This window comes from Papilio xuthus, unplaced genomic scaffold (assembly GCF_000836235.2).
Source record: "Papilio xuthus unplaced genomic scaffold, Pxut_1.1 DF828952.1, whole genome shotgun sequence".
In the NCBI taxonomy this organism is placed as follows: Eukaryota; Metazoa; Arthropoda; class Insecta; order Lepidoptera; family Papilionidae; genus Papilio; species Papilio xuthus.
In genome coordinates this window covers 6,660,415-6,673,903 of record NW_013529697.1, presented here as the reverse complement: position 1 = coordinate 6,673,903, position 13,489 = coordinate 6,660,415, and the positions used below count along the sequence as shown (strand labels likewise).

General features: G+C 33.4%; 1 protein-coding gene across 2 annotated transcripts in view; it reads right to left on the bottom strand.

The window, feature by feature from the left end:
- The window catches only part of LOC106125466 (CUGBP Elav-like family member 1), a 257,820-nt gene that overhangs the window by 231,821 nt on the left and 12,510 nt on the right, over positions 1 to 13,489 (bottom strand). For both annotated transcript variants that reach the window (XM_013322725.1, XM_013322741.1), the window contains exon 2: positions 12,765 to 12,797. In XM_013322725.1, the coding sequence (XP_013178179.1) occupies positions 12,765 to 12,797 (33 nt within the window). The remainder of the gene's footprint in view (positions 1 to 12,764; positions 12,798 to 13,489) is intronic.

Genomic DNA, 13,489 nt, shown 5'->3' with positions numbered 1-13,489 from the left:
AGTTTCAATTTGTTGAAGCGTTGTGAACTTTTGACTTGATCCACGATTGACCTAAATTTTATGTAACGTAACACTGGAGAATATTGATAACTGTTCAATATTAAAGAATTATTTCAAAATGTTTTTACAAATTATATTGTATATGATAATAATTTTTAAAGGAAAAATGTATTGACTACAAATGAAAGAAAATGAACAAAAAAATACGCACGAACACAATTAGTTATGCAAATCTATATTTTATATACACACATACTTAAGTACATAAGGTTCTTGTTGGCAAAGAAGTTAAGATACAACAATAAAACTAATATATAGAAATATAAAAATGCTCAACCATTGATTATGATAGAAAAAGAGCGGCACCATCGCAATATTTTTCACTGTCCAAAATAATATTACCAAGATGACGACGTTAAAAAATTGCCTACATTCCACTACCTACCTAATACGTAATTCGGGGACAAAGCGGGCGAAATCCCAGCACGGCTTCCGCGAAATTGAAACAGATAGAGCCATCTATCACGAGCATTTCATAATTTTCAAGTAAATAATTGTGTCCATTCAGCTAAAAGGGAGGCTGAAACATCGCAGTAGAGGGGGTTTAATAAATGGTACAGATTTTGCATAATTAAAAACGAGGTATTTGATGATTGCTTACGATGACTAATGAAGATTGTCATAAGGCCATCTAAGTATTCTCCCTTGTATTTATTATAATTTCAAAAGGCTGTGGTTTTACCTAATGTAATAAACAAAAGGAACAAACCTTGGAAAATTTTGCGTGAAACGTGAAAATGTAATGAACGACTAAAAGGAAAAAGGTGGCCCCTCAAAAGTTTATAAATAGCCCGGAAATTAATTGTCATCTGAGGTGAATTTATGGCTCAGTGACAGTCTTCTTTAAATATTTATTTTTCTTGGACTCTTATAAATATGTAAAAGCTTTCAGTGACTCTACCTATGAAGTTTTTATGTCGCACTAATTAATAATTTTCCGAGATATCTAAATATAAAGATTATTAAATACTAGCTGTCGCCTGCGACATCGTCCGCGCGACGATTAAAAAAAATTGTGAGTAGCCTATGTGTTCTTCCATACTAAGTTTCCATCCAAATTTCATCAAGATCTCTTGAGCCGTTCCGAAGATACCTTTATACAAACATCCATCCATCCATCCATCTATCTAAACATTCGAATTTATAATATTGGTAAAAAGTAAGATAAGAAAGAAAAAAAAATTTCTCCCTATATTATTCAATGTAAAATTCAAAATTGCATTGATACAATTGTACACAGGGACATTTATAGAGGACACGATACTAAATTGGTCTATGACAGTCACTTGGAAACTTTGCACCGACGGGATACCGTAGTAATCACATAAAGCATTCTCTTGTAACGTCCGGAATTCAAGAGTTACCTTGCGATGTTCGATTTTCCCATTGTGCCCCAACATCCTACTAAAAGCGACGTGATGAGGGGAAAGTCGGGAAAAAAGACGAAGCGACGTAAATCATTGCACTCGACTGCTCCCGTCGCTCAAGACGTGCCGGCCGCGTACAGAGTGTCACGTGTTTTTCTCAATGAGCATTTTTTAAACAATTTTGTATGTAAATGGAAAGATGTAACGTTGTGGTATGGTATTTTCAGCATCCATAGACATAGGCATAGCCATAATATACATGTTTGTCCATAGATATCAATTTATAAATGCGACAATAAAACTATTATCTGCAGGAATTAAACGTTAGAAGTATATATCAACAAATTGCAACTTTTGTCTTTCATCTGAAGATAGAAAAAAGAATATATACCGTATATTTTTCTGCAATCAAAGCCCCCTTCGTGCATTAATTTCTCAAGAGCGTGTCGCCTCCCGCGCCCTTTTGTCCTCCCCCTAAAGGATATTTGATGGCGCTCATTTATTTTGCGACATAATATTCTGTGTCGATAAATAATGATGTTTAGAATTTATTCCCAGCGCTCGGCGTTCCCTTGAGTATATTTTAAACGGTGTCGCTACTCACTGAGAATGATTTTAAGACATTGTTTGATGAAATTATGTTAAAATTGACTTCATATTTTAACCTGTTTAAGGCATGACAACAAAATATTATTATATATATAAAAGAAAGTCGTGTTAGTTACACTATTTATAAGTCAAGAACGTCTTTACTGATATGGCTGAAAATTGGTGAGGAGGTAGCTTAGAGCCAGGAGACGGACATACAATTTATTCATTATAAATGCGAATGTTTATATGGATGTGATGTGAATGGATGGATGGATGGGTTACACTAAATAAGTTTTTTATATATCTACGGCGACAGCTAGTGTCATATTTTTTTATCTTATACGCATTCAAAATTTGTTTTGTTAAGCTGATTTATATCATAAATCTATAATCTAGTAAGCCGAAACCGACTGTTTTATATTTACTTACCGCCGAAAGTGTCCTTTCGAACTAATTCCATGGACACCAACAAATAAAACTTACATTTTCCCCTTCAAAGTAAAATATATTAAGCGACGCATTTTGTTAGAATTTCTTTTAAAACGTGCGAAGAGTACAATTCCAGAGTGAAAGTTTTCGTTAAATTTCCAAACTTTCTCAGATTTCCGTCCGCTCTTCGCGGATTCGCACGTGATGTTTGAACAAAAAAGGTCATTGCTACAAAAGAGAAAGCGTAAAAAATGTATACTCATTTAGTTATAATATATTTATTTATTAGCCATTTATTACATTTTTATTTCCACAAAATATAGTTTAGTATGTATTTTATGTTGTGGCAATCGATGGGGAAGGCCTACATCCAGCAGTGGATAAATCTAGGCTGAGTATGATGATGATGAGGCACATGTGTTTGCCTAAATGCATGTTTCCTTGCTTTGCTAATTTCAAAATGAATAAAAACAGAATTAAGTTTAGATCTCATAATATAATGATTTCTTTTTATTATCATTATCAAGCTTTCGGTTAAACATGACCGTATATTTTTTTATCTGTAAAACTTTTTATATAATAGGATATTCGCAGTTTCTTAAAAATTGAACATGTAGCGTTGTTCCTCTATTTTACTAAAAAAATCATCTTACAAACTACAAAGATATTACTCTTGTAAGTCGAGGTAAGCTTCCCAAATTCGGTTCCACGACCTCGAGGCCATATTTCCTGATCCCTGTCCGCGGCACAAAAGTGCCCCCGCTGTTAATCTTTTTTCATCGGCTACGTTTTAGACCTCGGCTTCTTTTTGATTTATTCCATAGAAAATAGGTCGGGAAAATTCATGACGTGAAACTACAAAGGGCCGGAGTAAATTCTTTTGAATTTACTCTATAATTTTTTTATATTCGAATATTCTGGAATTTTCATAATTTTAATTTGCTTCTTTTATAATAATTTATGTTCTACGTTTATGTGTTATGCTTTTACACGGCATAATATGATAAATTAGGTTCTACTTAGTGATAAATGTGTTGAAGTTAAACCTTCATACTATTTATTGCTCTCTGACCGAAAAAAAAATGATTTTCTGTGCGTATGTATGTTTTTGTGTATGAACAGACAACATTTAAATTTTAATATGTCCGTTTAGAGTAAAGTTTTGTATACTTAAGCCCTTTACCCTAAAGTAATAAGTACACGAAACAAAACCGTGTAAAACCCCGCTTGTAAAAAATCAACGCAACTGAATTTCCAACTGTTTGATTACCATAAAGACGCCGGCGAGCGGTAATCATTGCTGCGTTCGCCGCGACATGAATACAGATTCGATCCCGGTGACTTCCACGCGACCCCGCGCCGATAATAAACGTCGAGCCCTTCGTACGAAAGGGAATTTTCAACGCTTAAAAATAATTTGAATACACAAGAATTCTATTCCAAGCTTAGTAATATTAAAAACAATCTGCCTCATATAATAAACATCTTAAATTTTACCCGAAGACGTAAATGACCAACGTATAATACCAAACGATATATAATTTTTGATAAAAATAGACTTTCGAAGAGTAATTTTTGATAGCATAGCACATAATTTATTGAACTTGGTGGTTTGACGAAAAATATATATGACTAGCTGTCGCTCGCGACTCCGTCCGCATGGAATGAAAAAAAAAACTTAATTAGTTCCCGGCAATTATTCGAATTTTTCTCAACTTTTAAACCTCCCCTAGACCTCCACGAACATTTCAAGACCAAGATAAATCCGTTTAGCCCTTCTCGAGTTTTAGCGAGACTAACGAACAGCAATTTTTTATATATATAGATTGATTAAACTTTTGTATGCGGCAAAACAATCAGGAAAATATGCAAAGAAACACAAATTCTAACCAAACAAAATACTGGCAATAACGGAAGCCTCATAATTACCCAATCGAATCGAACGCAGTTACAACTAATTACAATTCAATTACGCACCCGCGAGTGTTACTGAGGACTAATATTGTAACAACGAGCTCAATTCCAAATCCCTTATAAATATTGCCTAATTGGAAACGTCGCTCACGGCAAAGCCATCGCTTAAACACATCCAGCGTTCACACAATTTACTCAAAGTGGGCCTATATCATAAATACAACTAATCCTTACTAATACAATATTAATTATCATCGATATTTTCTATCGTTTCAAACAGCCTTAGAATTATGTGAATTTCAGGGTTGTATTGTTTTATCGGAATTATTTATTAATCGCCTCGGATTAAATCGATCAACTTTTGTTTTTGACAGAATAGCAGAAAAAACCCTTAGTACCTTTCTTAGGCACTTATGACTTTAAAATGGTACCCAAAAAAAGGAATAACAAAACATAATAAAGTATTGCACATATACTTCCACGAACCTACGGAACCCATGAAAAGCCCGCAAGAAATGACAGTTATCAATTGTAACAATACACATCTTACGGGCCAGCGAATCTTTTTTAGCAATGGATAATCCCAAATCATACCCTAACCTACCCTTTTATAATACCCAGGGGCATAAAAGACACTACGTATACAAACATATAAATATATATAGCTCACAGTAAAAAAGGTTGACCAATCCTTTATAGACGAATTCCAATAACGAACGAATGTACAGAATCCCAGTTCTATAGAAGAGAGGGCCTATTCATGCCATCGTCGGTACTGTCAGCTGCCTAAATATGTGAACATTATAAAACTTCAGAAACTTTTACACAACTTCGGTTTCAAATATACGAACAGCAAGCATTTATTATTGGAAGCATAATGACGGATACTTACATAGATATTTGTGAAACCAAATGCGTATAGAAATTTCTGAAGCTTTTTAAATGTATACATATTTTTGCAGCTAACTGTACACTTCGTACCATTATGCCCACGTTACGTTTCGGCGGAGGACTTTTTTTCATTAAATTTATTTAAGTAGGGTTCGAAAGTATTGGTCGGTCGTTCAATATATACTCGAAATTAAAATGATGTGGATTAATTTAAACGACAATGCTATTGTGAGTAACCTTTCACGAAAAAAATAAATTTAAAACTTATGAGAACTAAAATATAAATTCAATGGATTATTTGTAATATTACGGAGAATTAAATACGATAAAATTTCAATGAATTCATAACACATTTATTCATTTTTTGGGTACAAACTTTGATTTTAATTTATAATACATGTTTGTATGTATAGATAGAATGAAGGTACAATATATAATTTAAATGATTACATTCACTATTTCAGTAGATTAAACCTTCTTAATAACTTATGTTTTAGGATCATGACCTTGCAAGTTGCCATTACCACTACTCTCAAGATTGACGTCGCCTTTACGATTGCCTTTGTTTCGTAAATATATTATTATATAAAAAAAGTTACTTCTCTAATCATGCAAAGACCTAAATGATCCCTTTCTTTTATAAATCACTACTTTGAAAAAATATTGCGTAACACGTTTAAATTACCAAAGGTATTGATTTCATGTTCCCCTTGCAGTTTACGTGAGGGCCCGTTTGAGTTGTCAATATGCTTCCCTAATAAGGGTGAGGTCTTTTGTTTGTATGCTATCTACCAACGCTGCAACATTGATCATCGCTTTTATCTAATGAAGTCTTTGATGTGTACAAATTTATTTTACGCTTCAATGAACAAGGAAATTGATTTAATGAATGAGGTTCACTTGTATGACTGCCGATGTTGTGTTTTTTCTTTTGCAGCAATCATATTCGTGGTGACAATTGAATCAAGGTCCAATATATGACGTTATACAATTCTGAAATATTATAATACTAGCTGGCGCCCGCGACTACATTCGCGCGGGATAAAAAATAACACTTAATTAGTAGCGTATGTGTTCTTCCAGACTGTGTTCTACATCTATCCTAATTTCAGCGAGATCCCTGCAGCCATTCTGGGGTTATCTTTTAAGAAAAATGCATCCATCCATCCAAACATTCGCATTAATAATATTAGTAAATTAATAGCATTTTTTCTAATAAAAATATCTAAAGTAACCGAATAGGTTTCTTGCATAAACAATAAACATCCTTCTGTGATAGCTAACAAAATGTTATATATAGATTCGAGTTCAATCCTTGACACGAGCCTAAACGCTCCGGGCGTAACTCACTTACGACTATTCTATTTGGAAAGATATTTTTGAATCAATTTCTCGGGCGACTTGGCGTGTTTGGTTCATGGAGTTTGCACTCGTGCGTGTGGCATCAAGCCGCCGCAACATCTACCTTTTTGTAGCGGAAACAATTGATTTTATTAATTTGTTACAAGGAGTTTCAAGAGAAAAGTTTCGCATTTTCGCACAAAAAATAATAATTTATTTTACTTCTATTATATTTCTACACCGATAGTACAAATAACCTTACTGATTTTGCTGAAATTATATTATAAATGCGAAAGTTTAGACGTATAGATGGATAGATCGACGGAGAACTCAAGAACAGAACTCCTCAATGGATCTGGATGAAATTTGGTATTGATGTAAAACATAGTGTGAAATTAAAAAAGTAGACGCTTTTTTATTTCCGCGCGGGCGGAATCGCGGCCAAAATCTAGTTATGATGTAAAATAACAAGCATTTTTACATTTTTACGGAAAAACATCGTCGTTCTTCGTACATAAAAACCTATCGTCAATAATTGTCGGTATAAGATTTTCTGAAGCCTCTTCAAACCTTCTACTTTTTTAAACTGATAGATAATATGAGGTTTTATTTTGCGAACATCGTATATTAAAATGGAAATATTAAGTACTGACGCGGTCACCCCAAGGGCCTGTCAAATTGACAACTCACATGATTGATTACGTTTTTGTCTTCAATCTTCTTTTTATTGAAATTGATGGCTTGTTTGGAGGGTTGGCTCATTGTTATTGAATAATGAACATTTTTAATCATTGCTAAAATCCTCTGAGCCCACAATTTATTTACAATACCATGGTTTTAATTTGTTTTTAATTTAAGAATCATACTAATATTATAAATGCGAATGTTTAGATGGATGGATGTTTATTTAAAGGTTTGAAGGAGAACGGCTCAACGGATCTCCATGAAATTTGACAGAGATGTAGAACATAGTCCAGAAGAACACACAGGTTACTTATAAAGTTTTTTTTTTTAAATCCTGCGCTGACGGAGTCGCGGCCGATAGCCAGTGTAATATAATTCGAAATAAGATTTAATTTGCTCCTTACAATATTGGATTTAACACGATCTAACAAATCAGATTTGTTATAGCAACCCTCAAGAAATTAATTACTTCCACAAATAATTTAAACTCGTTACCCTTGCCCGTTACACGTGCCAATTAGAAGTAAAGGTTAACTGTTCTTAGTATATATTAAAATCTTACAAAAATTAACATGGATGAATGGATATCTGTTAGAAGGTATCACCGGAACGACTGCATGGATCTCGAATTAAGTTTTTTTTTTTAATTCCAGGCACGGATTCTTGGGTGTCAAATACTTTTAAAAAAATGTAATTGCTTCACGCTCAAACAATAGAGATAAATTCTAAATATATTTGGTATACATATTGAACAAAGTCTGGAAGAACTTGTGTTCTTCCAGACTACTAATTTTGTTTTTTTTAATCCACAAGGACAGAGTCGCGGTCGACAGCTAGTATTATAATAAAACCAGATACAGGGAACAAGAGTGAACCAAAATGAAACCCCATTTTGAATGCGGGAGTACAAATCGACGAGCAAACTTCTTATCCTGAAAGGCTAACTTATATTATGAAACATTACAAGGGACGGCTTAATTGACATTGCCCCGAATTCGGCAGTAATTGAGTTATACAGACGAAACCACTTCCTCAGATTAAACTTAGGATAATGTTCCGCGCAAAATTTTGTTGTTTCGCGTAATCTTGAACTTTATAAAGTGAATAAATTTATTTTAAAATTTTCTTAACTTTATATCTTCATTAATTAAATTTCATTTTTGCGCGTAAAATTTAAATTTAAGAAGAAATAAAAATACCAAATTTTCATTTCTATCACTTTTAAGAGAACAAAATATTTTATTCCTTTAAAAAGATTACTTGAGAAGTAGAAAACCGACGACGAAACCGTGTGCACAAACTAGTATATATCATAATCTCGAAATGTACGTCATGAGTGAGAATTACACTAATAATAAAGGTTGGTATCCACTGCGCCGGTTGTCATAGCAACACACTTGTACGTGCTCGCCTCGGCCCGACGTTGCGACTCCGCTACGGCTTCCAAGAGCCACTGCTAATGAATCTGCGAACCCCTACCGTGCATCCAGAGCAAATTGCATACTTGTAAAACTATTATTATGTTTGATGTATGATAAATAATAAATTAAAAATAAAAACGTGCATTTAATGAGTTATTCACAGTTGACCTTTTTTTTGCATGTATGTTTTTTAACATCAATTAAATGCTTCTTCATAGTTTTCAATTTTAACCTTTTACTATTTATATTTTATGTTTTTTTAGTTAAACCATCAGTACCTATTTTAATGCTAGAAATCAATACAACTAAGTACATACAAAGCAAAACAAGAACTCCTTTCAAGAGACAGAACAAAGAACCAACTTAGCAGGTGAAGTAAAATCCAAATTGCATTCGACTAAGGGACAGCTTCTTTAAAATGCCCTGAGGGTGGCAATAAAATTGCAGCTTGAACTTGCTGGGAGTAACAATCAATCCCTGCTGGGGCGTAATTTACTTTCCTGCCTGGTAAATAACGATCAAACATGGAGGTCACGACGCCGCGGCCCGCGGGGACCTGGTAAAATGAACAACAGTCAACGCCTCCTCGAGGCTTGCATTTTTAAGAACTGCATAAGTTTTCATCGTATCTTAATCGATTATTTTTTAAGATTGATTTGAAGTCCATACATTATCGTATTTTGTAGAAGGTTCTTGTATTTTTTATTTTTTAATAATCGTCTTCCTGCTCTGTTTAGGGCAGAGTATATACTGCTCTTTTATACGTCTCTATTATCCGTTATTTCTAAATTTACCCTGTTCTTAAGCAACGTGCATCGCCCTTTATAACATTTGAGTAATTATCAAAGTTTGATTATTTAATTTTAGTAAATTTGATAATAAGAAAATTACATATAATGATAAAAGTAAATGCAAGTGACATCGAACTCACTTTGAAATGTTGAGTCATATAAAGTTTTCAACCGGCAGAGATGTAACTTTAAAGGCTTCACGCGGTAAAAAGGTTTCGTAGAAATTTCTCCCCAAGGGGCCAAACTAAACCTGGAAGTTATTTCTTAGAGAGACAACCGTGACAGTATTTGTAATGATGCCTCGGCTATCCAAAGACGATATAAAGATTGATACATCTTTAATATCTATTTTCACTTACTAAATAAGTCATATAGACGATTGAAATAAAAAATCCAAATAACTAATCTTACTAATAATATAACTGCGAATGTTTAGATGGATGGATGGATATTAGTTTGTAGGTATCTCCAGAACAGCTGCAGGATCTCGCTGAAATTTGTCACAGATGTAGAACATGACCTGGAAGAACACATGACCTACTAATTAAGTTTTTTTTTTATTCCCCGCGGACAGAATCGCGGGCGACAGCTAATAGGATATAACTACACTCAAGCCTATAAGCCTCCGACTATCGTAGTAATTAGATTTTAGAAACATAACAATGCTTTAAACGTTGTTGGTATTTCTAAAAATACTAACAAACTTTTGTTTTGAGATTACATTATTTTTATAAAAGTAAATTTTAATCAATTAAGATTAAGGAAAATTTTCGTGACCCACTTGTTCCCTTGAACGAAAACTTCATAAAAATATCTAAACTTACAGCCGCTCAACTTCGTGAGGCGCGTAAGTGAAAAGTTAGCGATAAAATTGCGTTGCCGTCAAAATATACATGGATATTTCTTCTACGAGTACAGCCGTGTTAAGAATAAAAGAGGCTTAAAATAACGAGATCAGATTTTCGGCAAATGCGCCGAGAGTTTTCGCGACCTCACTCGCTCAACTTTTTTCATTCGCGGACGATAGGGAAAAAATTGGTAGAAACCTTTTTGATAACGCTTTCGTTCGCGTTCGAAACACGCGCAGCTGGTTTCAAGTTTTTAAAGCTTTATTTTAATACGTCTAGTATTTGCTTATTTTAGTTTTTTTATACCTATAAAACTCAGATTTACTGGGTAGAACCTTTCGATATAGTACTTAGTTTTAACACATATATTTAAAGAAATATATATAGTTATTTAGCACCTTATGAATAAAAAAGGGTCTTGACATACAGACGGACGGACAACAAAGTGATCCTATAAGGGTTCCGTTTTTTTCCTATAAGGTACGGAACCCTTAAAACGACTTATTTCATATTTTATATGATAACGACAATTGAACGAAGCGGACGAAGTATATTAATATTTAATTATGTAAATACATTATGTAAAATTATTAAGTAAATAACGAACCCTTGCTTCGAAGCTTAATTTGAAATTAAACTTAATATATATCTTAGATTTATTGCTTTCTAACTGGTAGTATATCTTCATTGTACCAGATGTTAACTCATAGTTAGGCTTACGCTTGGCTTAAGTTTCATTACGTTTATATTAAAATGATATACCAAGGTTTTAAGACTAAATTATGAATCATCATATAAACGGTACTAAAGTTTAGCTCTTTAGCAATAGATTTATTTCGATTGCTTATTTCTGCATTAAGCAAAAAAAAAACAAAGTCGTTTTTACAGGGCGGCAAACGAACAAGTGGCTACCTAAATTCGCCGAAATGTCGAAGCGACCGCCGATAGACATCCTCAATTGCAGATGCGTTGCCAATTTTTATAGACAGGTGAATAGCCGCACAGAAAAAAAATATTTCCCCTTCCTATGCATCATCTTATCCATCAAATCCCCACTTTCTTGTTACCTTTTCCTCGTAAGAAAATAGTGGTCAAGGAAAGGAACTAAAATTAGGCCTCCGACCCAACTCATTATATGAAACTCGGAATTGCATTGATATAAGACAAAAATTACTCAACTTCAACTCAGCAAGTTACTCTTGCATCAAAGGTTATCATTCTAGTTTTTGCCATAAACAAGCCTGCAATATATTGTATTGCAAATTTATATAAATGAGCCTTTCATTTATAACAAATTGTATATTGTTTCAAACAACTCTTGGACTCGGTCTCAAGTAGTATGACCATGTACAGTTTTTTTCCGAGACATAAATTATATTTAAATACATTTTAATATTTATAGTTTGCATTGTTATAAATAAATTTCAATATGTCGTTTTTTATTCAAACGATTTCAAAATAAGTGTGGCTTATAAAACGTTATGTGTTGTTCAATTGTATTTATTTTGGTAATTTAAAGAAAAAAAAATGGAAGTCTCATTTATTCGGTAGTGTATGGTCACCCTATTCCATAGGGACTTTGGTACTCAATATTTAGAAGCGAAACTTTAGTCCAGAGGAAATCGACAAAGTTCCATCTCGTCCGCTCTACGCTGCCGTCACAATGAGAGTATAATACAAGGACCCGATAAGCAACTTGCTTGTAAGAGATGACTTTCTATAAAAAATCTTTGCGTGTCCGCTTTGTAAAACATACAATATTCCAATTTATCTTACGGTGTTTAATGGTAAATAAATTATGTTGGAAAACATAAAACTCTTTTTATTCTTGAGTCTTTTTAAGATTTGAGTAATCAAAAGCACCACACAGTTTAGCCAACCCTAAATTAGGGGTGATTAAAATAACCATTCATAGAGCATAGCTGCATTTTTTTGTTTTCAATAATTATTACGATATATTATTTATATGTGTCGTTTATACAACAATAACTGCGCCAACAAATCTCCCACAGGTCGAAAATTTCCAACTCTTAGAGAATTATTCAGCAACAAAAATGGAGCGAGTTCTGTACAGCACGGCATGTATAATGAAAATCATCTTCTTTAACAAATATAAGCACTCGTTTTGAAACGTAATATACAAACGTTGGATAAATTATCGTCGAAACAGATACGATTTATTTTAACTAAGACAAAATCGTTGACATGAAAGACATCTTAAATTAATTGTACAGGACCAAATTAATTGTAATTTCTGTATTACGTCGATACAAAAGCTCATAATTTTGTACACAAGTATATCAATACGTCATCGATCATTGGTATGCTATTGTAGACGTGCATTTTTTTTAATATAGTAAAGTGCAACAAACGAGCAACCGGCCAGTGTTTTTTTTGCGTTTTTACAAAACATTTTTTTTTACTTACTTATGTGCGCCAGCTTGACGGTTGATGAAGAACCTGTAATAGAAATATACATTGTTTAATAATTTATTTAACATAGCTACTATAACATTTTCATATAACTTATTACATCTGCAGTTGATTTCATAAATGAAATGCTTTGACATCTGCTAGATTTATTTCATTTCCAAAAGCCATAAGGCTTGGTAGCAGTAATGAAATACCTTGGCGCAATATCTCGCAATTATCTCACGTCAGAGGCGAGATATTGATGACAGACGGTCGCCTAAATCACAAGACGAGAGCCCTTTCACCCCTACTGAAGACAAATTTGAATTGTGCTGATGCGCTGGGGAACTTTTCGCAATTCTTTAAACAGTGGTTTGAGATGAGCGGAGCGGATATTCAAGTTAACGTAGACTTTAGTATTTTGTTCGACTGCATAGTTAAACCCAGCATGTGTTGGAATTCTCAATTCTTTTTTCTAGCATTAGAGTAAGAGATTCAAACGAATGTCGAATAGTAAAATATTTTTTTTAGTATAATATTAAAGAATAAATTTATTTTCTATGTAACTAAATCGTACATAATATACATATTTACAGTATATAACCAATATATTATCTATTTCTGGGGCATAATCATGAATATATTATAATAGAAACCATTTCAAAGACTCCATTCCCCGGTTTCAGTCGATAAAGTATCGAGACTGGCTGGCGGGTAGCCAAACTTGTGGTCTGAATTTG